This window comes from Phalacrocorax carbo, chromosome 2 (genome assembly GCF_963921805.1).
Source record: "Phalacrocorax carbo chromosome 2, bPhaCar2.1, whole genome shotgun sequence".
In the NCBI taxonomy this organism is placed as follows: Eukaryota; Metazoa; Chordata; class Aves; order Suliformes; family Phalacrocoracidae; genus Phalacrocorax; species Phalacrocorax carbo.
Window position 1 is genome coordinate 112,567,709 of NC_087514.1, and position 24,158 is coordinate 112,591,866.

Here is a 24,158-nt window from a genome sequence, read left to right on the forward strand (position 1 = left end):
AGGAGTGTATAAACATGATGGCACGTGTTGACCTAGAGGTAATTGACCACACAGAAAAGGACCCTACAAATACTGGAAATGTTCTGTGTGACGCTGAATTATTCAGTGCAGAAGAGTCCGGTAAAGGAACCAAAGGCAGTAACATCAGCCTCCTCCCAAATGGTAGTGCTGCTGCTGAAGATCAAGCTGCTGCTGGAAAAGAGTGGCCATTGCTGCCTGAGACAGCTGATGCTTCTAGCACAAGCTGCAGTAACCCTTGCCTAGATAATGCAGAAGACCAAGTGACAGGTAGGGCGGCAGCAGCAGCTGCAGAAGAGCATCCTAGCAGCAGCGGTCTTCCTGAAACCTTGGAAACAGACCCCTGGCTGTCAAACTGGGATCCAACAGTTACTAATGATTCATGGGGCTTTTCTAGTCTGTCAGATGGCCAAACCAATGGACTGGATAATTGGCCCTTTTTCCCCAAGCAGCAAGACTCAGAGGAAGGTAACATGGAAAATGTTTGGTTAGGCATTAGTGATAAATGGTCTACACAAGACCTGGGAGGGACTGATAACAGCTGGGGAGAAGTAGGTGTGAGCATGAGCAATAAAAGTCAGGAGGCACCAGTAAAACAAGGCTTGCCTGGGGAGCAGGCAGGCATTAGCAATCCTGGACCAAGCAAGGAGATAGCTAGACCCTTGGCTCTGTTTCAAATGGGAAATTCCAGAAATGCTAGCACCGAGAGTTCAACTAGTCCTAAAGACAATGAGACCAACAACTCAGATTTATCTGAAGATGAAATTGCTAACCGGAGATATGGATTGTTGTACCAGGAAATTGAGGCTGATAAAGAAGAGGTACCTACCCCAGTGTGTAGCCTAGTCTAGACAAAGAGTTCCTTAGGCCATGCGTAACCTCGTTGTTTAAAAACAATCCATTTGTGTGTTTCCCACTGCCCCTGCTAAGCCTGTGCTATTCTTTTTTTGAAAAATTGCCGTGTTACTGATCATAGTGTGGTGCCCTTCAGCCGTGTGGTGAAGCAGGCTGACAAAAATGTGTTTCAGAACGATGAATGAAGCTTTGAACTGTGAAGGCACTTTGTGTCTCACAGTTTTTGTTTTATATGTATAACTTTAAATGCACCTAGGTTTTTTTAATTGTTATTTTATAAAAATACTTAAGTTACTCTGCTTTTTTTGTTGTTGTTTTCTTTAAGCCTGTGACACCTGTTATCAAATAGCACTGTCGTCAAATTTCTTGCTGCCTTACCCTTAATTTTATTATTTTATTTCTTCTTTTTATAATGTCTGGCCTACATTTTTATTTTGCAAATAAAAATGTTTTGACTCATGTTCTGATTTAGTAAATAAATGATAATTTCTTCTGATCTTCACTTCTACTTAGGCACCCAGTGCAGCATTTAATGGATTTGCACAGGTAAGAAATAAACATGTTTTGAGATTATTTTTTTTCTATGCTGTTCGGAAGGGATTAGGATTGGCAGAAAATCTGTTCTACAGATGAGCTGCACAGTGATGTCATACTGACTTAAATCTAAACCTTATCTCTCTCAGAAATTATTCCTAGATGTTACTAGAATGATGCTGATACTCTTGGTACTTTGGCCTGACGGAATTTAATAGCAAAGATCTGACTACCTTAGTGGGACTGATTTTTCTGCTCCTAAAAGGGCTGGTTTAGTTTTTTAATTTTTCTCTTTTGTAGATTTTTTTTCATAATACCAAAATCCTGTAAAGTGTGGTTTCCTTAGGTTCAGATACTTCCAGTGGTTCTGTGTGTATGTATTTATATAACGAGTTCTCTTTGTTTCTGCATCTTTATTTTCATTTAAGATATATTTTAATCTGAAAGTTAAACCTAAATTATTTGTTCACTGCTGTGCTGATGGTGAGACTCTGTGTTAGGCATCACAGAGATACAGCACATGAAGATACCATGTTTTGCTATCAAACTCCAGGATTGTGCCAAGATCTGAAGTTTCAGGTGGATAACCTGGGGCCTCATTAATTTCCAGCATCCTTTTAGAGACTGGCCCACCCACAGCACACTCTGTACACCATTTTTTGAAAGCACCCAAAAAGGCTGAATTTATACAAGGATGGAAATGAGTCTTGCAGTGCTTAACCATTCTGCTGCAGGATATTTAAATTAGTAAAGGATCCACGGTTACCACCTCTAATAATTAAGGCAAAATGTTTGCCCTGAAGAAATCAAACTTTGATGCCCTGACCGCACCAGGAAAAGGATTTGGGCCATGAATTTTTTGCAGATTAATTGGTTCTGAATGAGTAATATGTTGGAGAATATCTCCATTTTTGCACCCTCTTAATGCAGGTAAAATTTTGCGTCAGTAATTCCTATAGTTACCATTCAGATAAAAGCCCAGAATCAAGAGGATGTGAAAGTAGCTTAGAGCTAGTGTACTCCCCAGACATGGGCGGGTGTAGTCTGCAAAAAAGATTCTGAGTTTCACAACTTAGACATAAGTGCATTGCGCCTGAAACAAAGTCCTTGCAATTCATATGTATTTAATGAAGGGTTTTTCACTGCCTTTAATAACATTGCATGGTTTAGAAGCATAGGATGTATAATTGAAAAGGAATGTATTTAATATTTATAGTACTTAACTAATAATTATTATTATTAATACCTTTTTAGATTACCTATTTCTCGTCTTATTCTATTTGAATTTACTTATTCCTTTACCTGAATAAACCACTAAAAAAATCAGGTCTTTAACAGACACCTGCAAACATCCCCTTTCAAATATTTTTGCACCATTGTTTTTCATTTCTATATCTAGGATACCTCTGCATTTACAGTGCAATCAAATGAGAATGTGACAGAGCCTTTGGTAAGTGGTGGCTTTTGCTTCCTTTTTAAATGCCTTGCAAAAAATGGCATAATTTTTCCTTTGTGCAAAGATGTTTTCTCCTTTTTTGAGTTTTCCATCCTCTAAATCACAAAATCTAAACCTGGAAGGGTTGGTGGATGATATCATTGTAGTGTAGTTGTATATCTTTTCTCACCGAAACAGTTGTTCACAAGGATAGTGCAGTGAAACAGAAAACCTGGATGTTCTATGATATGTTTACTTTTCAAAGGTGTAGTCAAACAGTTGTTCATTTGTTGCATTTAAGAAGTTACAAGAATGAGTACTATGGTCCAGTGTACAGCAGAGAGGTGTACATGATAGTACACGATGGCTGCTTAAATATCTCCAATACTGCTGTAGCTTTATCCACTCTCCACAAATTAATAGTAGGCACAGTCTACTTCTAAGGGGCAGAGAATCTTTTTGGAAGTGATCATACTTGGGCAGTTTCTTAGTTTCTCTTACAGTCTTTGCTTAGCCTGGAGTAAGGATGTGGAATAGCAGCATTGCTGGGTGAGTGCTCTAGCTACTTCGTAGCAGCAGAATGATACTCAGTATTATTTAATGTGTCTTTTGTATAATTACCCTGGTGGTGCTCATGTTCATAATGGTTACTGAACATGGTGAGAGTATCTTTACTTGCAGCTGAAATGTGGTAACTAGTCTGAAGACTGCTTGTCCACAAGCGTCTTGACACACATCAATGCAATCTGCGTCACGACACGTTACCTGTGATTTTAAGCCTGAAAGTTTCTTCCAGCATTAAACCTCAGGAAACTCATTAGATATCTTACCTGGGATAAATCCATTTTGTGTTTCCCATTTCAGTCCTATTTCTTCTTTGTGAAATTCCCTAGAGCTGGCATTAATGCATTACACAGAGAGATTTCTGCACAGCATGATATAATATAATGAATGTTCGTTCATGCTATGCTAAACCCTGAAGGTCTTGCTTAAGCAGACTGTACCTCATTAAAAATCAGTCTGCTTAAGGAATATGCGAGAAAAGAAGTGAGAGGCTATGGGGTTTTTTCATGAAAGATATCATGGAGGAGAAGGTTTTATTATCTTTAAGAATTTCATGGAAGCTGTCTCTTCATCACAGGAGACCTTCTAACCAGCTGCCTGTTACTGCAAAGCAGCTAAATAGCTTTTGAGCTTCATATTATGCTGAGCAATTTGTTCATGGCAAATTAATCTACTGGTGTTATTTTATCTGGTTGAGTCAGCCATCTTTATAAATGGAATATGCTGAGCACAGCTGGCAGCTCTCCCCTTGTATGCGTGTGTACTTGCAAAGTGATGTCGCCATTGGAAATTGCACTTTCGCTGTGAGCTATTTTGCCGCAGGACTGAACGTGTTGTAGGGCTGGTGATATTTGCTAGATACTCTTGCTAAAAAAGAAGCTTAGGCCAGAATTTAAAAGGGTGGAAATCCCAGTAGTGGATTGACAAATGGATGCCTTGTGGGTGACTGGGAGCTCAGGAGGGAATGCATTTTAATAAGAAACCAGGGATGTTTTTCACACTGCCAGAATTCAAGCAGCCAGTGGTTGCCCTTGTGCATATAAAAACTGTTTGAGTCTCTGCTAATTGCTTCTTACGTTCACTGGAGAAGGAACCATATTGTCTGAGAACAGCCAGAACTAGAGAAGAAGGGATAATTTTAAAAACCCATATTTGAAGCCCAGGGTTGGTACACACGAGTGCCAGTTTCAACTCATGGCCTTGCCATCAGTATCTGGAGCATTTCTGAGCAAACTGAGCACCCTCTCCCACTTCCATCGTCCCTTTCTGTAACTCAGGCAGCTGATGCTTTCTTTTTTTGTGAGGGAGGGATGTAGGACTGCCTCAGTTTATGTATAGAACATTGAGGATAAAAATGCCCTTTATATGCTGTAAGGCAAAGCACTGCCATCCTCTCCCCAGCAAAGCTTGGCAAGATTGAGCCTGAAGCAGCACTGTACCAGGCACAGTTCCCATAACCCTCCTCCCTCCCTACTATCATGTGCTCCTCAACAATTTTTCCACTGTTTACCTAAAAATCAATGAAACAAAAGACTGAGGCTGAAGAAGCTCCACCTGAGGAAGCCAAGGTCGAGGAAACCCCTGCCACTGCTGTTGTGGAAAAGGAGGCTGTCCCTGCTGAGCCTGGCCAACCAGCAGAGCAGGCTGCGGTAAGTGACCTGTCCCCCATGCCACCTCCCAGGCCTCATCCGAGCCACCTTTTGTCATCGTGAATGCGCCTGCTGCATTTCAGCCATCCTTTCCATTCTTTACTGTCTGTCCATGGCCAGTTTCCCCAGCATCCGGCTGTGTCACAGCACTCTTCTCCAGCACATGTCCTCCTTTCAGCCCTAAAATGTCATTCCTCTTATGTTTGGCATTTTAGACTGAAGTTCAGTTGAGTGATTGTGGTTTCACAGATTGTTTGATTCCAGATGAACTTCAGAAGGGGAAAGAATTGAAGCCATTTAAAAATACAACCTTATTACCACTTCTCTCATTTCATTTCAAGCTAAGCTGTAAGCACTAAGCCAATGTACGTCTTGTATTGTCCTTGCTAGAGCATGAAAATATCAGAAAAATTGATTGTAATATAAATGTCTACAAGGTTCATGGTTTTAGAAGCCAGCTGTGAGCTGAAGAGGGAACTCCCAAGTGCCATTTTGGAGATTTTTACATGTCAGCATTCAGGAAACAGTGGGAGGAGAAGAAATGACAGCTCTGCAAGAACAAAAAAGCAGGGCACCCAATACCAGTACAAATTAAGAGGTGGTCTGAGATGGTAGGCATGGGTTTTTTCTGCTGACTAGCATCCCTTTTTATAACAGGTGTCCAAGTGAATAACCTTTTTATCCCACTGAAGTTCCTCTTCTACATACTGCTGTCAGAAGGTCTTGGAGGTGGGTGATACCCACAGGCTAGGAAACCCTAGAGGAAAATTACAGCTGGTTTTGCAGGCTGACAGTTTTCATGCTTTCCTCAAGACAAAAACATGTTCAAAATCTCTAATGAGTGTTTGTCACTGTTAGAATATGCAGATTACTACTGAAAAACTGGACAGAAAAAGGAGTTGTTTTGTGGGTCAGTTCCTCTGCCACAGAAGCCAGTGGAAGCTGTATAGCTGTGCTTTTTGACCATCAGGCATGGTTTGATGCTGTAAGTGTTCTCAGAAGAACAAGGTTCAGCTTGCTGAACTGCTCTCGGCCCTGGGTGAGTCCCTGTGTACGTTCATCTGTTAAGCAGGAATGATGATACCCAGTTCATCATAAAAGCAGATGGTTTTCAGTAAGCGTTTGATACACTCCGTGTGGGAAGCAATATTAAGTAGGCTGATGTAGATACAAATTAGCTGAAGAAAGTGGAAGTAGCTGGCACCTATAGGTGTGGGAGCGCAGAGCATGGACAGAAGACTTACCAGATGCGCAGCTACAGTAGCGTCTCATGGATCTGTCTCTGGAGCTGGTCTTGTTTAACATTTTTATTAATGGCAATGGCTTGGACTTTACAAGCCTGATGGAGACATTTATCAATGACTCCAGGTTGGGTAGTGTCATTAACTTAGAGGGGTAGCATTAGGGCCACTAGCTCTACCCCCAAGGACAGGCTGGTTATCTGATGGAGGTGTGAGACCCATGCAAAAGCCACAGGTGATACTAAGGAAACTGCTTTGAGCAAAAAGAAGGAAGTACTAGTGTTGGTGTGCAAGGTCTGGAGTACAAATGTAATTTAAAGACCTTCTTAAAGACTGATGAGTTTGGGAGGTTCCAGCTGTCTGTACCATGAGATTAAAAAATGGTATCCAGCATGGATGATGCAGAGGCAAGCTGAGCTTCAGCTGTAACACCTGCCTAGTTATCATTCCTTCCTTACTCCCATCTTCCTAAGAGAGGAAAAATAATTTCTTGTGGAAGGAAAGGAGGGCAGTGCTGGGTGGGCTGCTCTGGAAGGCTCTGGGGGAAAGGGAAGATAATCCCCACCTCTGTCCAGCCCTTCCCATTCTCCGTAGGCTCTTAGCAGCATCACAGCTATGGAGGGAAGCAGCCTTGGTGTGTTCCCCAGAACTATGTTTAGGGTTTAATTCTGATTACACTTGCATGAATTTTTAATAGTTATTTCATTTTTTTTAAATTCACTTTTTGTTTGGCTCCATGGTACACACTGGAGCAAGTGACTTCAGGATCATCCCCTTACAGTAATATAATCGAACTAAGAAAGCTTCATGGTCTGTGGAGACCAGGCTCTTCCCCTCCTGTGTGTTTCCTTTTCAGATGATATAAATCACAGTAATAACTTGTCAACTCTATAGTAAGGCAAACAATGAAATTGCCTGTCTGAGGGACAGTGTTTTGTTAAACTATTGTGCAGAACACCTCATGTCTAGTCAAAGTAAATTTGATAGTTTGGAATGAAGGAGGAGGGAGGGAGGGTGGAGAGAGGCGGGATGGGAAATCAGGCAGGGAATAATGTGGAAGAACAGATATTAATGAAGCTGAAAAGGTTGTTTCTATGTGGTTTTATTTGGATTATCTCTAAGGATTTAATGAAGAAGCAAACTGTAAAACAAGTTTGCCATTTTTCTAAAAGGAAGCAGCTCCTTTTTGCCTTGCACTAAGACAAAGCAATGCTCTGAATCCTGTTGCACATCTTAAGCACTTATTAAATGCTGTGGCTGCAGCACCATGCATCTGCTCGTCAGCTGGCGTGACCTTTTCAGATGATCCCTTTTGCTGCCTGACTGTCCGTGAGGAGTTCTGAGTTCATGGTCTGTCAGCTGCTGCTCTAGCCAAAGCACAAGACTGCAGAGCTGTTGGGAGAGAGGCAGAGAGAAACATGGTGCCAGAGCCAGGCAATTTAAGAGCAATCCAGGAGGAAGACCATAGGCATTAAATAGAAGTTAAACAGTTTTTATTAGGTTTGTGCCTTGGCTTTTGTTGCTTTTTGAATATGAAGTTGTCATTGCTATTTTGGGAAAAAAAGCTCGAAGAGTTGATCTTAAAAAATGTCTGAATTGGAGTCATTCTGCATTTGGCTCTGAGGGGCTGTTATTTGAGGAAGGGCTTTCCAGGACTTGCAAAGAAGAGTTTTGAAGATTAGGATTAATGACAAATATGATCAAAGCTAAGGAAAAGTACACTGAGTTGCAAAAGATCAAAACATGTCATGTCTTGACAGCAATTCTGCATTCATTTGCTTTATGAGTGCCATTTTACTTTAAAAGTGGAGCTGTAAAATATTGATAGATACTTTCTTATTGGCAATTTTCTATTGAGTTTAGTAACTTCCAGTTTGGAGTGACAGCCACTAATCAGTTTAATTTTTCTGTGGTAAGTTTCCTGTCACATCCCATTAATCCAGAAAATTTATGGTGTGCATTCTTCATTATAGGAGCTTCACCGTAAATTTTCTGGTAGGGTTTTCATTTAAATGAGGGAGAGAATGGTCAAGGGGACAGGGTACCACTTGCCACCCAAGGATTTTTGGTTTCAGTTGCTTGCTGTTTCATAGTCTGCCTATAGATTTCTGTAGATTTGTATCTATGTATCTTTGTATATTTTATATATATACATACCTACACATATGTCTAATCTTTGTAAATTCAGAAATCTGCAACAAGATTGCTAAGACTTTGTTACAAGAGCTCATCAGAATTGCTGCCTGGGATCTCACTACATATTTTTGTCTTGGTCCTTCAGGTCTCAAATGTCGTAGAATAAATGAAGTTTTTATTAGTAGCTGTCAACAGTTGATCCTTTTTGGGGAGTGGATAAAATGTTTGGTAATTAAAGGCAGACAATGACCATGTGCACCAACAGAAGTGAAATTAACAATGGTAAAAAGTCCTTGCATGGACTTCTGCACATCAAAACAGTTGTTTCACTACTTCCATAGCATCTCCAAAGGCAGCTGTAAAATCCAAAAGATACACTCTAAAGGATATAATGCGTTAATCACAGATATATTTTTTCAAATAATACTACTCATCTCATCAGATCATTTTGTCACATTCAAACAAAGATGACACGAGGACATTATAATAAAGTGAAAGCTTATGAAATCTTGTTATTTCCCTTTCTTCCTCTCCTACATGTGAGACAGTGCTTGGAGTTGAAAGCACTGCTCAGAGATCAGCTTTTCTACTTCCATTACGCTCATTAGTTTGGAAAGAGCCTTTCAGTGCTTTGGGTCTGATGGCTGCCCGGACTCTGATGTTCTCCCATTAAATCAGTCAGACACTCAGCTAAATACTGTGATTTTCAAAGCTGTGTGTAAGCATGTATGAAACTACCTCCTGATCAGCTCTTTGCAGACACTGAGCAAGTACAGCAGAGGCCAGGAAACACCCTGCAGCTTTGAGGGTCTCTGATTATGGTTGAATCCCACTGTAGGTACAATTCACAGTGCCCAAATGGTGGAGCATGTCATTTGGGAGAGCAATACAATGGTTAGATAGAGAAGAGCAGTCAACTGTGTCTGAATTCTGAATGTGCAGGCAAGTGTAGGTGCAAAGTTGGAGCACGAGGCCATTAAAAATATATGGTTCTCATATATGGGAGAGAACTGGTGTAGAATAGCGTCATTCTGTTGAAGTCTGCAGAAGCAGATTTTTCTGTTTATGGAACTAGTCTGTTACTTTACTCAGATGTTATTTCAGTCATCCTTTTTACTAGGCTTTCATGCCCTAAAAATGGTATAGTTCATGTTACCACGCCTCTCTTCTCAAACCCCACCATCCACAAAATCCCAACTTCCAACTAACCAAAAAAGCAAAAGCAAAATGCTACTAATTTGACGAGTGCACACTAGTCAAATTAACTTTGGGGAGTCCCAAGCTTTGGGAAGCAAGGGAGCTCTCCTTACTTGCCCCTTTCCCACAAAAACTGTGCTTTCACACAGCCTGCAAAACAGTCCTCATTTAAAAATATGTATATATCAGATTCTTCTGCAAAGAGACGCAAAGCTGGGCTGATGGGATTCTTACCAGAGAATATTGCAAGGGTGTTATTTAGAGAAGGGTAAAGGCTGGCACATTCCTGACTATAAAGTGCAGGATGATGCTCATTTCTGAAGGCAAATGGACTTGTAAATATAGCTGATGGCAGAAATTTGGCACTTTTTAATAGTAAAAGTAGGAAAGGCACCGACTTGCAGTTGGACGTAAGGCTTTTATGGCAATAGAAACGTTTGTGTACATCTCTTCCGTGTTAAAAAAAAAAAAAAAAAGAGACGGCTGTGGGCGTGCATGCATCACTAGAGTGAGAAATAATTATACTTTGCTGTTGATATTTGCTTTTTCTATTTAAGACCCTCTACAATCTCCTCAAGCTTACTATAAAATCAAGGACTCCATGGCAAAGGCTTGGCAGATTCAAAAAAATAAAAAATAAAATAAAATGTAAAAAAAAAAAAATATCATTTTTTAAAAAGGTTATATAACATCGTAATTTTAACAGGATTAAGCTGTGACAGGTTTCTATGGTAACACCACAGTCAGCAGCTGCCTTGCCCTGGCATCTGGACATGTTTGGGGCTTATGAGGTGACTGCAGGCAATACTAGAAGATTAGATTAGAAAAAACATGAGTGATATAACTCCGCATCCTTTTATTAAAAAAGAAAATTCAGCCATTTCAGCTGAAACTTGTAGAAATTTTGGAGTGACAGTTGTGGGCGTGTGAAGGCAGTTAGCTGGAGCCTGAGTTACCGAGTCCTAATTTCTCATAGCTAAAGCAGACGGTCCAATTTACCGTGTTCTCACATAGGTTTGCAGAATTTGTCTTCATCCTTACAGCCCTTTTGAAAAATCTGACCTAGCTGTGTTTGCAAAGCAGGCTCAAAATTTATTAGCAAAGTGGATTTCCGTAACAGGGCTTTGATTTGCTATTCCTCAGCAGATCGTCTTTAGAAATAACCTGTGTCCACAGGGAGTCAAACCTGAACAGAAGAAAAGCACTTCCAACTGTTCCAAACCAGGCCTGAATTATAGCAATTTTGACTGTTGACCTTCTGTAGAAAAGGACCAAGTGTTAGATGGTATCTGTGCGGTAAAAAGTACTCCTTGGGGGGAGCCCATTACTGTTCAGTGTATTCAATCCCTTGAACACCTAAATGGGTGTAACGTTTGGAAAACCACTGACACATGTCTAATTTTTTAAATGTCAGGCACCTGCTGCATGTACCACTGCATATGGACCTAGAGAAACTTGATTCTGCAAAAAAATAATGAACTTTGTGACCCACCTCTTTTGAACAGCCCCTTTAAATGAGTTGCAGTCCAACATGAGTGGAAGAAGTAAGTGTTTTAGAAAGCTTACCTTGAAACTGGTGAGTTGCAGGGGCAGTGGCAGGTTGTAATGGGAACAGTTTGAGTCTTGGGTGGGAGAAGCTTGAGCTTGCTGGAAACTGCAAGGTCAGCAGTGTGGTGGGTTGAGCTTACTAAAAAGTTCTTCAAAGCTGATGCTATTATGAGAATACAGATAATAAAAGTAAATAAAATTGTCCTTAGCACTTACAGCGTGATGGTGATGATGGCATATGTAAAAGTTTTTATTTGTTGGGTATTAGGTTATAACGACTTCTATTTCAGATTATATGTGGTAGCAAGAATCTTTCTGCCTGCTATATACTGTTCCATTTAGTTCCAGCCATTCATTTCATTGCATCCCATACGTGCCGTGCTTCTGTTAAGCTTGATTAATACCAATTTCTCTGCAGCCATTGCCTCAGCATGAGTAAGGTGATGACCATATTTCCTCTTTATACAGGACAATGTCGAGGCAGGGGATAAGGAGACAACTGGAGTTGCTGAGAAAGAAAGCGAGGTACATACGAGCAGCCACAAAAGTGTGGTTGTGCTTTAATATCTTCAAGAGAATCATGGCAAAAAATATATTTGTCATTTGCATGTCGTCAATATGCAGGCTGATACGATGCAACTGTGGCCTAGCTTGCAGTATCTATTCTAACGCTGCACAGATATATCTATATCTGTGGTATATATTCTAACACCAGAGCACCCCTCATTTAATGCAGGACCTGCCTTAGAAACTGCCTGTTGCAGCAGTATAGAGTGATAGGTATCTTGGGGCAGCAAACAAAGCAGCTCCATGGTAGAAGGAGGTACAGCGCTGTTTCTATTGACATTTGGAAGTATGTTGCATAGATTCCCAGTAGCTTTTACGCTTCTCATAAATTTGTTTGCCTAGCCTTCCTGTAAATATCCTTATAAAAAGAAAAAAGCAAGAAAGCAACTGAAAAGCCAAGTGACATACTTTAAGCTGTGCATGTGTGGACTTGAACAACTGTATTTTGCTTATATTTCTTCAGAGGTGAGAAAACTACTTGTTGTGAATCCTTCCATACAGAAGTGAAACTATAATGTGTTGAAATGTGCACAGAGAGCAGCACAAGAGGAATGGCTACATATTAAATGCAGGGAGAGAAGGAGGGACTGAGAAAGAGATTGTAACTCCTAGTTATTAACCACTTAGGATTTGTACCCCAAGGTGCTGACAACCTTCTTTTTTGTTGTAACTCGTTTTGGTGCCACAACATATACAAAAAGATCATGAACTGGGCTCCATTCTCTTTGGTTTCAGAACATGGTGAGTCCAGCTGTCCAAGCCTGGGTTTGTTACCCTGCTGTAAAACAGCATTAGCTCTACTAGACTTGCACAGATATATATCTGCGGCTCCAGGGTATCCCAGTGACACTGGGAAGTGAGTTTGGGACTCACTGGTACTGTACTCCTCACCAGCGCTTCCACATCTGGGTAGAAATCATTGGAATTACACTAGCAAGAAAGTACACGATAGGAGTAGTAGATCAAGTCCAGCTTGGTGTTGACACAGTGCAACAGAGTGTTGCATTGCTTCTCTAGCATCGGCTTCTCACTCCCAAGTCTGGTCCAAGAAGAAACATGCAAGATACTCCTCACTGTCCTCTGAACACCAAGCCTAATTCTTTGAAATCTTTCCCCTTTATTCTAATACCACTTGTCCTGATAAAGTTGACATCTTTTATCTGGTGAGTTACACCTGGTGTTCTGTTTAAAAGAGCAGTATTACTGTATGCAGAAGAGCTGCCATAAGAGATAAAGCTATTTGCTAAGCTGATATCTGGCCTACAGTGAGGGTGATCCATTTGATACTGTAACTTGCATAACAAATTCCTCAGTACTGCCCCAAAAGTCTTTCAAGACTTTGCAAGCAATTGATGTGTTCCCTAAAGCATGATGATTAGTTCCTCTTGACATTGTATTAGCTAGCTTAGCTGCAATTATAACCGCCATAAAAATTACCCAGTCCCTTTCTAAATCTAGCCAAGGGGCAAGACCTTCAGCTCTGGAGAGCAGGCATAGCTCAGGGAGCTCCTCTGGTAGACTCCCAGCGGTAGGCTCAGTATCCCTCCTCCTCCTCTCCCTGGGCTCATTCTTGCTGCAGCTGAATCTGTGCCATTGTGTTGAGCTGACAGCAATGTTAACAAGAGAGTGCAACCCTGTGAATCGGCTGCATCCTAGGTAAAGAAACATTCACTTCTGCTGCAGTTAAGACAGTCAAGTGGTTCTTCTATCACAGGCATCATTATACTAGATGACCCTTCCTTTGTCCCCTGTGTGGTTGGTATAATGGGACAAATGTCCAAATTTCAATAATACTGCTAGAGGTAGCTAATTTCAAATACTATTAGACTGTCTAATATTATTGATGACCTACAGAAAAGAGGTTTGTAGGATTCATTTTCAATATGAAGTAAGGCAATACAGGTAATTATATATGCAAGTATGTGGTTTACCATAGTTGGGTATGAATTCAGTGGGATGAGCATCCCTTTTATTTTTTTTCTTCTTCATACTAATCAAATCTATTTGAGGCTGATAGTGAGGTTCATTCTGTGCTACCTCACATGCATTTTTGTAAAAGTTTTTTTTAATCATCTAGCTTGCATTGGTTTTGTACTCTTAAGACACAAGAACAAATGATTGTGCAACTGTGAGCTGTGGTCTGCATTTAGTGACTCATGGCTACAGGCTGTGAGAGCATCGTCCTTTCAGAGCCAGGCATTTGAGAGCTGATTCATGTGAATTAGTATTCTCCTCCGTAGTGAAATAAAATGGGCTATACAAATCTAATAAATAGGAAAGAACTGTTGATCCTAATCACAACAGACAACAAGATCAATTTCTGCAGTATGCTGTTAGAAGCATAGGGTATAAAATCAATCTGATATGCACCCTGTTCCCCCTCTTTCCTACTAGCCTCTTCCAGGGCTTTTACACTCAACATTTATTTAAACATCATCTTCGGTCAAGGCTGCTAAAATTGGTAATACTATGGGTGGCAAGATGCATGCCTTACAAGTCACAGGAGAAGATACCAACATCTGCCCATGTCTTTTGATGTTACTTCTCTTTATGATAGGGCATCCTTTGCCAGCAGCATTTTCAATTTAAACTAAAGCTTCTCCTGTGATTTCAACAAAACCCTATAGTATTTTCTGCCTTCAAGGATTCCAGAAGAATTTCTTTATCACATCAATTAACAGCAGTGAATAGGAGTAGTGCTGAATATTAGATATTGCTAAAACACAATGCCTGAAGAGTGCCCATGAACAATTGCAGTTAGTTCAAGTTGAGTTCAGGTAGCTGAGAGAGCCTGATCCGTGGAAGAAGGTTCAAACTGAGGAAATAGAGTATCAGCTGTTAACTGGAGATCAGAGATGTTTCTCCTAACTGTAGGTTGACATTGTACCTAGAACACAATTTTTCTTCAGTGTTTTTACTTTATCCTGGTGCTGTCTGCCATATGTTAAAAATTCCATGTTGAAGTCAATTGGATTGACAGAATGAGATTAATCCACTGTAAGTGTATAACTAATATGCTACTGTAAGCACATACTAGTATATACCAATACAAATACTAGGGCGATATGTAGATTACAGCAACATATGAAGGATTCAACATTGATCTGTAGTCAGGTACTTTTATATCTACCTTTCAAGAACTGGAACAAAACACACATTAACTTTTCAACGTGGACTAATCACAAATCGTTTAGTCATATCCAGACTGAATGGGCTTTTGTGTGTGTTTCTTTTTTTATCATACTGACCTAGCTAGAGATTGTTACGGTTATATTTTTTTCTGATATGTGATGGAATATGAAGATTTCTGATCTTTATCCAGCCATAGAATATATTTGCTCACAGATATAGCCTGATTTGCAAGTCTGCCTGTTAGAAAGGAGTGTGTAATTAAGGCAATATTTTTGAAGCAAGCCCAAGTCTAGAGGTAGATGATAGTAGCTGGAGAAGGCTTGGAGCCTCCTCACAAGGACAGACTCCACTAGCAGGGTCCTGTGGACACCTGGACAGCTTGCGAGCTCCTTCTCCTAAGCAGAAACCTGTGGTGAATTTCTTCCACAATACAGCTTGAAGGCAAGAGAAGGAAAAAATACTAGAGCCTTGGCAAACTGTTAGTTACTCCACTGGGGAGTCTGCTAAATGTGCCTAGCGAGTTTTCATAAATGTCTCTTTCACACCTGTTAATCATCTCCACTGTGCAAGCTTATCCCTACGCTCCCCATGCGGTGCATTGGGCCAGGAGGGCAGCCCCTGGCACTGCTCTCCCTCACAAATCATGAGAAACCCCGATGAAACCAAGGTCATGGGTTGGCACCACCCAGGGAAGTCGCAGAGCAGAGGCTGGTCCATGGTCTCTCCAGCAGATATCCAGAAATCTTATCCTGAAAAGTCCCTTCCTCCTGTTGTTTGTAGGGGGTACCTGCCACCGAGGGGGCTGCAGCAGCAGAATACAGTGCGGCTGTGGCAGCAGGAGCTGGTGATGGTGCTGCTACCACTGAGCAGGAGGGTGTTGCTGAAGGTGACAAAGCTCAGGGAGAAGAAAAGGAGGCTGATGTGTCTCAGGTAACTCATGTCAGTGCATGGGAGGGTGTGTTAGGGGAATCATGACAGATCCAGCAGCCCAAGAGAGGCGAGGCTGCTGCAGCTCTGTGCCCCCAGCTCCAACCAGTAGTGAGGTTGAGGTTCTCCTGGGATAGCCCTGGGAGGAGCCCACGCAGGGTGTCCCTTCTTCTGAGTCCTTAATTTCAGTTGTGCCTGACTCTGTGCTCCTGTGTTCCCCTGGGCTTGAGATGGGACTTGATGGGCTGGTGGCTCCTGTGATGGGTATGGGAGCAGCATGGGCATGGTATTGTTTGGCCTTCCCCTCCTGCTGTCATTTCTCTGTGCTCCTCTGTGGAGGCAACCTTTATCACATAACCTAACAGGGCTTTCTGGAGAAATAGGCAGAGAAAGTAATGGATTTTTCTTGCCTCCTGGCACCATGTCCTATCAATAGCATTACTTCACTTAATGTAAATCACGGTGGTCAACCTATGTATCTGCATCTGGCCTACTGCCTTTTCTTCTGCAACCTCTGAGGAGCTGGGGAACAGCTCCTAGAGCAGACCCTGCAACTGGGCAGCCACTTGCCACCTCCTGTCGTTGCACGTGAACAGGATGGTCTGGCAGAGGATCTGTGAACATGTTTTTTTCAGGTTGGATGCTCCAAGTTTCATTAAATGCTTTTTGTCCTAGGCTTCATTATTGGTCCGATGCTACCTACTTAGCCTTTTTGCTTTCTCTGCTCCAAGTTACATTGCTGTAAATCAGGAGGAATCTTGTCAGTCAAAGAAATAAGTCGTGTTTCCTTCTTTCATCACCTTTATATCATTGTTCTCCTGCTGACTTGAATTCCCAAAGAAATATAGAACAGTGCCTCCTGGAACTTGTGGCTTTACCCAAACCCATCCAAAGTTAAGAGCAGGGTGGAAGAAAAAGGTCTGTTAATTTCTGTGCACATTGAAAATGAAACCCAAACTACCTGCAGAGCATTTTTATTATTTACTGCAATAATTTGTGGTAATATAGAAAGAAGACTTAGGAGGTCTAAGGGGAATGGAGAAAACAGGAAAGTGATTACTCCTTTGCACTCTTGCAGAAGTACTGTTTTCTGTCTTAATGTAAGAATCCTCTGTGGGGATGAAAGAAATCCCCATTCCCATATTTGCCCGGTGCAATAAACAAACAATTGTGTTTTCCTGCTTGAAATACAGTACTAAATATTCTTACAGTGCTTTTTTGGGTTTTTGTTGTTGGTTTTTTTTCCCCAGGAAAAGGTCAGCAGCATCCCTTCGGTAGTAATAGAGCCAGCATCAAACAATGAAGGGGAGGGAGAAGAACATGAAGTTGTCATGAACGAGTCCGAAGACGGCACAGCAGAGATGGGCACTCAGGGCACTGACACTTCTCCCAGTGTAACTTCCCAAGGTGGGAGTGAGCAGAAACCCACTGAAGAAATGCAGGCTGCACCTTCTCAAGATCAGCCTGTGCTAGCAGAAGATGCAGCTTCTGCGATGCCACCCGGCTTTCTCTTTAAGGTCTGCTTCTTCATTTTTCTTTTAGACACCCTTTCAGATCTAGCTTCCGTGGATGTGTCTGTCTGCTCAGGCAGAGTAATGAGTTCTTGAGGCCAAAGAATGCTTAGTTTAACAGCCAGCCACACGCACACACCAATATGCACAAACACAACTTCAACGTTGTGTTGTTGCTTCCTATGTGACGTCTGATAAGATACATTTTCTCCACACTGCTGTTGCTGTGCATATTCTTATGTAGGTGTAAGACTCACTGAAGTACAAGAACCCTTTCATCTCACTGAATTACTACTGGCAGTTAATACATTGAGTACAACTGCACTGCCAGAGTTAGTCAGCAATATTGTATGATATATGCTAACGATATATCTGATATACTAACAATATATTTGATCTTTAAGGTCCCTTCCAATCCAAACCATTCTATGATTCTATGAATATTTAAAAATGGCATTTTTCTGGCCTGAAAATCTATAGTAGAAGTTTTGGCTCTATTGAAACCCATGGGACTTCTACAATTCATGGTAATGAAGCTAAAATGTCATTCTATGACTTTAGTAATATTATAGTTATAAACTGCTAGGGCAATCAAACAGAAAAGTTTAATGAGGTGTAAGAGAAATTCTCTCCTTGGCTGGCAAGACCCATAGGGTTTCCTGGTTCACAAGGTTCTTTGATAATGCTTCTCACTTCAGAATCACTGAGCAGCAGCAAAGCTCCTTGAGGGTGGATGAACTTTACATGCTTCCTATTATAATTTGCGTAGTTCAGAGTAATTAGTCCCACAGCACTCCATAAGTAATTCTTGCTCTACTTTCACTGCTCAATATTTTCAGCAAACTTTTAGAATAACATTAATGTGAGGGTGAACAATATCGTGCAACTCTGACTCAGACGTGCTGGCATAGTTCATCTTTTGTTTTTCATCACACTCCCTTGGGTCAGACCTAAATAAGGAGAAGCAGAATATATGCTTGCCATCTGGTTCTTGATGCCATTTTCTTTCATTATTGCAGTTACCATGAAACTGGCTGTGCTTTGAGAAAATTAGAATAGCATATTTCTTAAGGAGGTAGAACCATTTAGTTAAAATGGTCTGGTCACAACGGCATGCTGATTCTGCCAGTGTTTTAATAATCACCCCTTTGAAAGAAGGATATTTTTTTCATGCCCATCTGCCAGTCAGTGGGAGCTCTTTCCAGGACAAACATAAAGCAGGGTTACCATTACTCTCCTCTTTGATCACCTATTGAAATTTGTGTTGTACATCCCATCAAATTTCCATGGATGTGTACTGCAATAATATCCAGTGGCCACAACAAGAGAATGAGTGAGAGTCTGCAGTATCGGTTCCTGGAAGTCTTTCCCAAGTTTATTTACAAAATCCTGCCATCTCTTTCAGATCCAGTAATGACAGTTGAAAGCAAATTCCTTACACAGAAGAAATAAGGGTGGCAGGACTTTTCCGAGAGGCAGGACTTGTGGGGTGTTGCAGTATCATCTGTTCTTGAGATCCTGTGACCTTGGGAAAGGATCTCAGGTTTCCTTCAGTAGTTTCAGGAAGGCTTACTTAAGCTGTGCCTGCTTCCAAGGATATGAACATGAACTTTAACATGAACCAATGTCAACATTAATGATTTGAATATACCTACCTATAACCATATGTTTGCGTAAAGAAGGCACATTATTCTTTTTGTTTGCAATAAAGATTTAACGGAAAATTTCGTTGAGAAAAGGTCTCCATTTAGATCATGTCTATATGTTTGGTGTTATTTTCTTCAGGTTGAAGTTCTACACGATTTTGAGGCAGCCAACAGTGATGAGCTTAATTTAAAACGAGGAGATATTGTACTTGTAATTCCTTCTGAGACCACAGCTGATCAGGTAAAAACACGTGGTTCTTTCCTTGTTGACATTTTGCTTTGTTTCATTTTATTTCTCACAGATTATAGTTAATGGAAAACGTGTATTCAAAACGTCATTACTGTTGGAAAACATGAAGATTCTAATTTTGTCTTTGTACTTGGTTCCATTTGAGACTAAATGGCATGGTCAGATACAGCTAAAGTCCCAGATATATGCTACTAAGAGGATCTGGTCTCAGCATATTTTCTAGGGCTTTTTTAATGCTACTTTATAGTGGATTTTATATAGGCACACATGCACACAAAGACGTAGCATGGAAGATGAATTACAAATTGTGCATTATGTTGCTATATATCATCTTGTCTTAACATTGGAGCAGAACTGATTACATGGTCCCTAGATGGTCAGAGCTTTTACATGTGGATTTGGAGAAATAATATAAATTCACCCTCAGAGAGCACTGACGCTGCACACAAATTGTGGTGTCCTGCACCACCTGCACCACGTATGGAGATGCTGATATGTGTGCACCATGCCTCTGAAACTAACTCTGCCCTCTGGAAGCCTGAACCTGAATTAAACAACGGTTTAATTTCATTTAAGACATCTAATTTTGTTTAACAATGCATTTTAGGTGAATTTTTAAACAATTTTAAACAATTTAAAGTGTATTACAGTGAAGTGATTTTGGGCTACTGCTTTAAAAAAGAAGACCATACTGTACACTGTTAGTACCAGCGACTTTGTGGACATCTGTTAGTGCCAGTAGTCTTGGTGAAAAGTCTCCTGTTGATTTAAGGGGACTGTAAGAGGTGGGGGACTGGATCCTGCCTAGTGAGGTAGCCAAAAGCACTGCTCTGAATGAAGAATATTTCTTAAAATAGGTATAAATACTAACGCCCTAAGCACATATGAGTGCTGGGGACTGGACTTGAAATTGTTTCAATGGTTGTTGCTGTCCAAAGGTAAGTAACAACCGGTGTTCATCATCTCAGCTGAGCTTTCTTCTCATACAAGAGAGAAGTAATTGGGTTTTGTGTTTGTGTTTTTGTTTTTGTTTTTTATTTCAGAATAAAAGATTTTTCTTTCAGCAGAGCACTTTGCTCTTTTTATAGGCATAGATTCTGTTATCTTTACTCAAATTACACTGCATCTTACCTCATGGGCAGTTCAACTAATTTCATTATCAGTATTTGCAGAATAGAACACTGCTGTAAGGATACCAAATTCTGCTCTCTGTCTTCAGTCTGTTTTTCTTAGGTTGCTATGTATTAAATATGCTTAATCTTCACTTGGTGAATCCACAGTATATTATTCTCTTGTGGTGTGCATTGAAATTCCATTAGCATTAATTGGAGTAAATTGTGTGCAATGATGGAGAAAATAAACCTTTATGTATTCATGTTTCTGAAAGCATTCAGGTCGTATCTTTATTACTCAGTACATATTTACCCTTCATGTTTAACATCACCATAAAGCATAATTTTTTTGTCTTTTGCCAGGTACTTTGTTGATTTATATAGTCATCTTATCTTTGTTATTCTTTATTCTCCTTCAAAACTGACCTGTCTAAAACCATAATTCTAATACAGCTGGTAACAGCAACCTGTGTTCCCCATTTGAAGCAAACCAGTCCCACCCTGGGGCTCCAATTTTTCCAGTAGTCTTGAGTGGAAGTTATACTCCATTTACTGGATAAGTAAAACTGTTCATTCCTTTGTACAGTCTACTCTGCCTCTGCTAGAAAGCTGTAGTTTCTCTCACCTTTCTCTCAGATATTCCACATGCTTGAAGAATGTGCCCTTGGTTACAGGTACCCAGCCAATGCCATACATAGCTGTATCTGCTTTAACGATGCTCATTTTGGGGCAGAGAGGCAGTACCCCACCACATGCAGCCACTGAGCCATCATGACATGGTGTTGTACATGAAGATCTGTTTATATTACTTTATCTCCTTGTGTACTCTCTGTGCAATAATAATATGGCAGCATTAGAAATTTCCTGTTCATCATGGCTGTGCTCTGGCTCCTCTTCTTAAAAGCAACAAAGCACAGAGTTAGTGAGATGAGAATGTGTTGATCATTTAAAAAAAAAAAAAAAAAGAATTGATTTTATTCCAGGTAAAATTGATAACACTTAAAGAGAACCCAGCACTTTCCAGTAAGAAATCTCTCTTTTGATTGCTCAGGCTGCAGGTTTGGCTTGCAATTTTGCATGTCAAATTCTGGTTTAGGTTTCCAGGAATTTTTTTGAAAATAGCTGAATATCAACTAAGCTTAAGTTTCTAAAGAGAGCAACTTCAGAGGATGCAAGAACTGTTATTTCTTCTGGCTGCCCATACATGAACAAGAAAAAAGAACTCTCGGGGGGGAAAAAATCAGATTGGAAACTACTTTTCCCCCCAACTATGTAATGTTTCTGGCCCACTGCTCTGCTCTTCCTGCACAAGTGCGCCAATATTATTGTGGGAACCGTGGAAAAGTTTTAACAGATACTTGCGCAAATGCAGCTCTGGTATAATACTGGATGGCCTGGAAGATTGATTATCCAGTTTTGAGTTCAGCTAGGGGTTGGATGGGCTAAAGGCCACACAATATGCTCACAGTCACTCACTCTCACAAAACTGTGGTCTGGCAGAGCAAAGAGAACAGTCTGTGCAAAATCAGAGGCTGCTTTTTAACCAAAGCACCAAATCTTTTAGCCATGTGACTCTGAAATGCCTTCATGTCTGAAGCTTATAGCAAGGAAGAGGGGAGACCTGAAGTTTAAGAGACTCTGTCTTTTTCCTTGCAGGAGGCTGGCTGGTTGACAGGCATTAAGGAATCCGAGTGGCTTCAGTACAGAGATGCAAATAGTTATAAAGGACTTTTCCCAGAGAACTTCACACACCGCCTGGATTAGTTCTCCTCTCAGGCAGATGAACGTGGTATGAAGCTCAGTCAGTAGGTTTTTAACCTCTTTGAAACACAGGAGCCCACCTTTTTGTAGTTTAAGTTGTTAATGGTTTACAGACTGGTGCCAGACAAAGCTTGTGGAAACATATCAAAATGAGCATGAATGCAAACAGTTAAGCTAGCAATTTCTGAAGCAGTACGTGGGAAAAAAAATCAAATAAAAAAGAAATGTCCTTATTTGTTCACATGTACGTGGCAACAGGTTTGTTTGTGCTTTGTCAGAGCTATGGTGATCCTGTATCTGGTCCTTTCCCATGAAATCTGAAATTAGCCTCCTCAATACCAAAACCTTAACTTCTCTGCACTAAGTGTATTGTATTGAGTTGCACTGCAGAAGATTTAATTAGTTATCCTGTAGTAATGAGGTCAAACTATTATAAGTTTCATGTGTTTAAAAAAAGAATTAACTGCTGCAACGTTTTTCAATGTTATTTTTGGATGTGCATAATATATATATACACAAGAACTTATATGTGTATATATAAGTGCATATGGATATATATGCATTCTCTCAACTTCATCGTAGTTCTTTGACTGTGTAGTATCATCAGTACATGCATTGCTCTTTCACTGTCTGGCATTACAGGAAATGGTTTTGTTCCAAAGCAAAACTAGCTGCTCCATTGCCAAAACATGATACAGTATCTGTGTTTGTAATGTGAAATTTTCATTCTGAGATGATGAATAACATCATGTTCAAAGCTGCTAAACCTTTGAGAAGGCATGGCTCGGTTTCCCCTTCCAGCTGCAGTAGTTACAATGAGATAAACTGGAGGGGGAGCTGGTATGATGCTAATCTATACTTTTTTATTTAATTGGCTGAATAAATAATAAAAAAAAAAGGAGGAGACCTAATCTCTGAGAAGAAATAAACACAATATATTTTCACTATATGTATTTATGCAGCATACCTTCACAGATCCTTTTAAAATGAGATATATAATGTATCCTGTATCAAAAAGTCATCTGTAACTTATGTTTTCCAGTGCTGTGTCATTAAAAATAAACCTTTGATCCAGAGAAGCTGTTTCATCTGTGGTGCTTTTGAAGTTTTGTAACACTGAAGTTTGTGTAGTTTTTATGTTGTATTAGAGAATCCAATCTTAATTTAATAGCTCTTTTTCCAAAGAAACATGCCGTAGCAGGTGCACCATCTAAATTCTTGCTCTCAACCCTAGTCATGGCCAGAGCACTGAAAGGCCTGAACCCCAGCTCAGCACATGTCCTGGCTGCTCCTCCTGTTCCAGACTCTGACTACCAGCTAATATCTGTCCACAAGCACCAAGTGAGCTTGTCTGTGCTTGACCATCACTCAGCCGAAGATTGCTACCTCTTAGTAGTTTTTTGCTTGTCCCTTCATTTTGTGTGAAAAGAAAGTTCTCCATGAATCTGCTCTATTGTGTTTGCTGATGCATGGAAGCTGCAAATACTTAGGAACGTCTGTATTTTCCAAGCAATTCAGTTATTTTTCATGATATTTTGGTTGGGGGCTCATTTTGTATGCAAACAGTACCTGTTTCTACTCTGTTTCTAATTTGTCAGATTTCAGTTGAAGAAACAGATTTTTTGGTTGCTCTGGAAGATGATGAAAGTTAGTTTCTCTCTGTTTTTCAGAATACAGTAGCTTTCAAAAGCAAGTCTAATGATAACTATTTTTGTGAAGGGGCTGAATGGCTCAACTGTGGTAGCTGGGATTTTGGCTTTGAAATGTCATGATGAGCAATCAGAGTCTAAGGAGGTTGCAGGAAAGCTCTTTGGTTTTCTGTTCATTCCTTTAACAGGTTTGGTGGTCAGTAGTGATCCAGGGCCAAGAATCTCACCAGGGAAACAACTTTCTTTTGGTTTTGGAGTTTTACAATAAATTCCAGACTCCAGTCCATCACTTTGAGGTGGTCATAATAACCTATTACATATGGTTTATGGTGAGGCTCTGATGGCCTCCAGGCGAGTTTCCTGCTTAACTATGTCTCAACACTTGCATTTCAGTAATAGCTGCTCTACAGGTCACTGTAACAGACC

The 24,158-nt window shown here is 40.5% G+C and overlaps 1 protein-coding gene across 4 annotated transcripts in view; it reads left to right on the forward strand.

Annotated features, from left to right (window-relative positions):
- AMPH (amphiphysin) overlaps window positions 1-23,162 on the forward strand; it is a 124,756-nt gene extending 101,594 nt beyond the window's left edge. For 2 of the 4 annotated variants that reach the window (XM_064443873.1, XM_064443875.1), the window contains 8 exons: window positions 1,387-1,419; window positions 2,807-2,857; window positions 4,939-5,055; window positions 11,646-11,702; window positions 15,657-15,806; window positions 17,054-17,320; window positions 19,100-19,201; window positions 21,979-23,162. In XM_064443873.1, coding sequence (XP_064299943.1) covers window positions 1,387-1,419; window positions 2,807-2,857; window positions 4,939-5,055; window positions 11,646-11,702; window positions 15,657-15,806; window positions 17,054-17,320; window positions 19,100-19,201; window positions 21,979-22,086 — 885 coding nt within the window. In that variant the 3' untranslated portion in view covers window positions 22,087-23,162. The remainder of the gene's footprint in view (window positions 1-1,386; window positions 1,420-2,806; window positions 2,858-4,938; window positions 5,056-11,645; window positions 11,703-15,656; window positions 15,807-17,053; window positions 17,321-19,099; window positions 19,202-21,978) is intronic. The other 2 variants (XM_064443874.1, XM_064443876.1) reach the window with 2 other exon arrangements.
- Window positions 23,163-24,158: the final 996 nt, after the last annotated feature.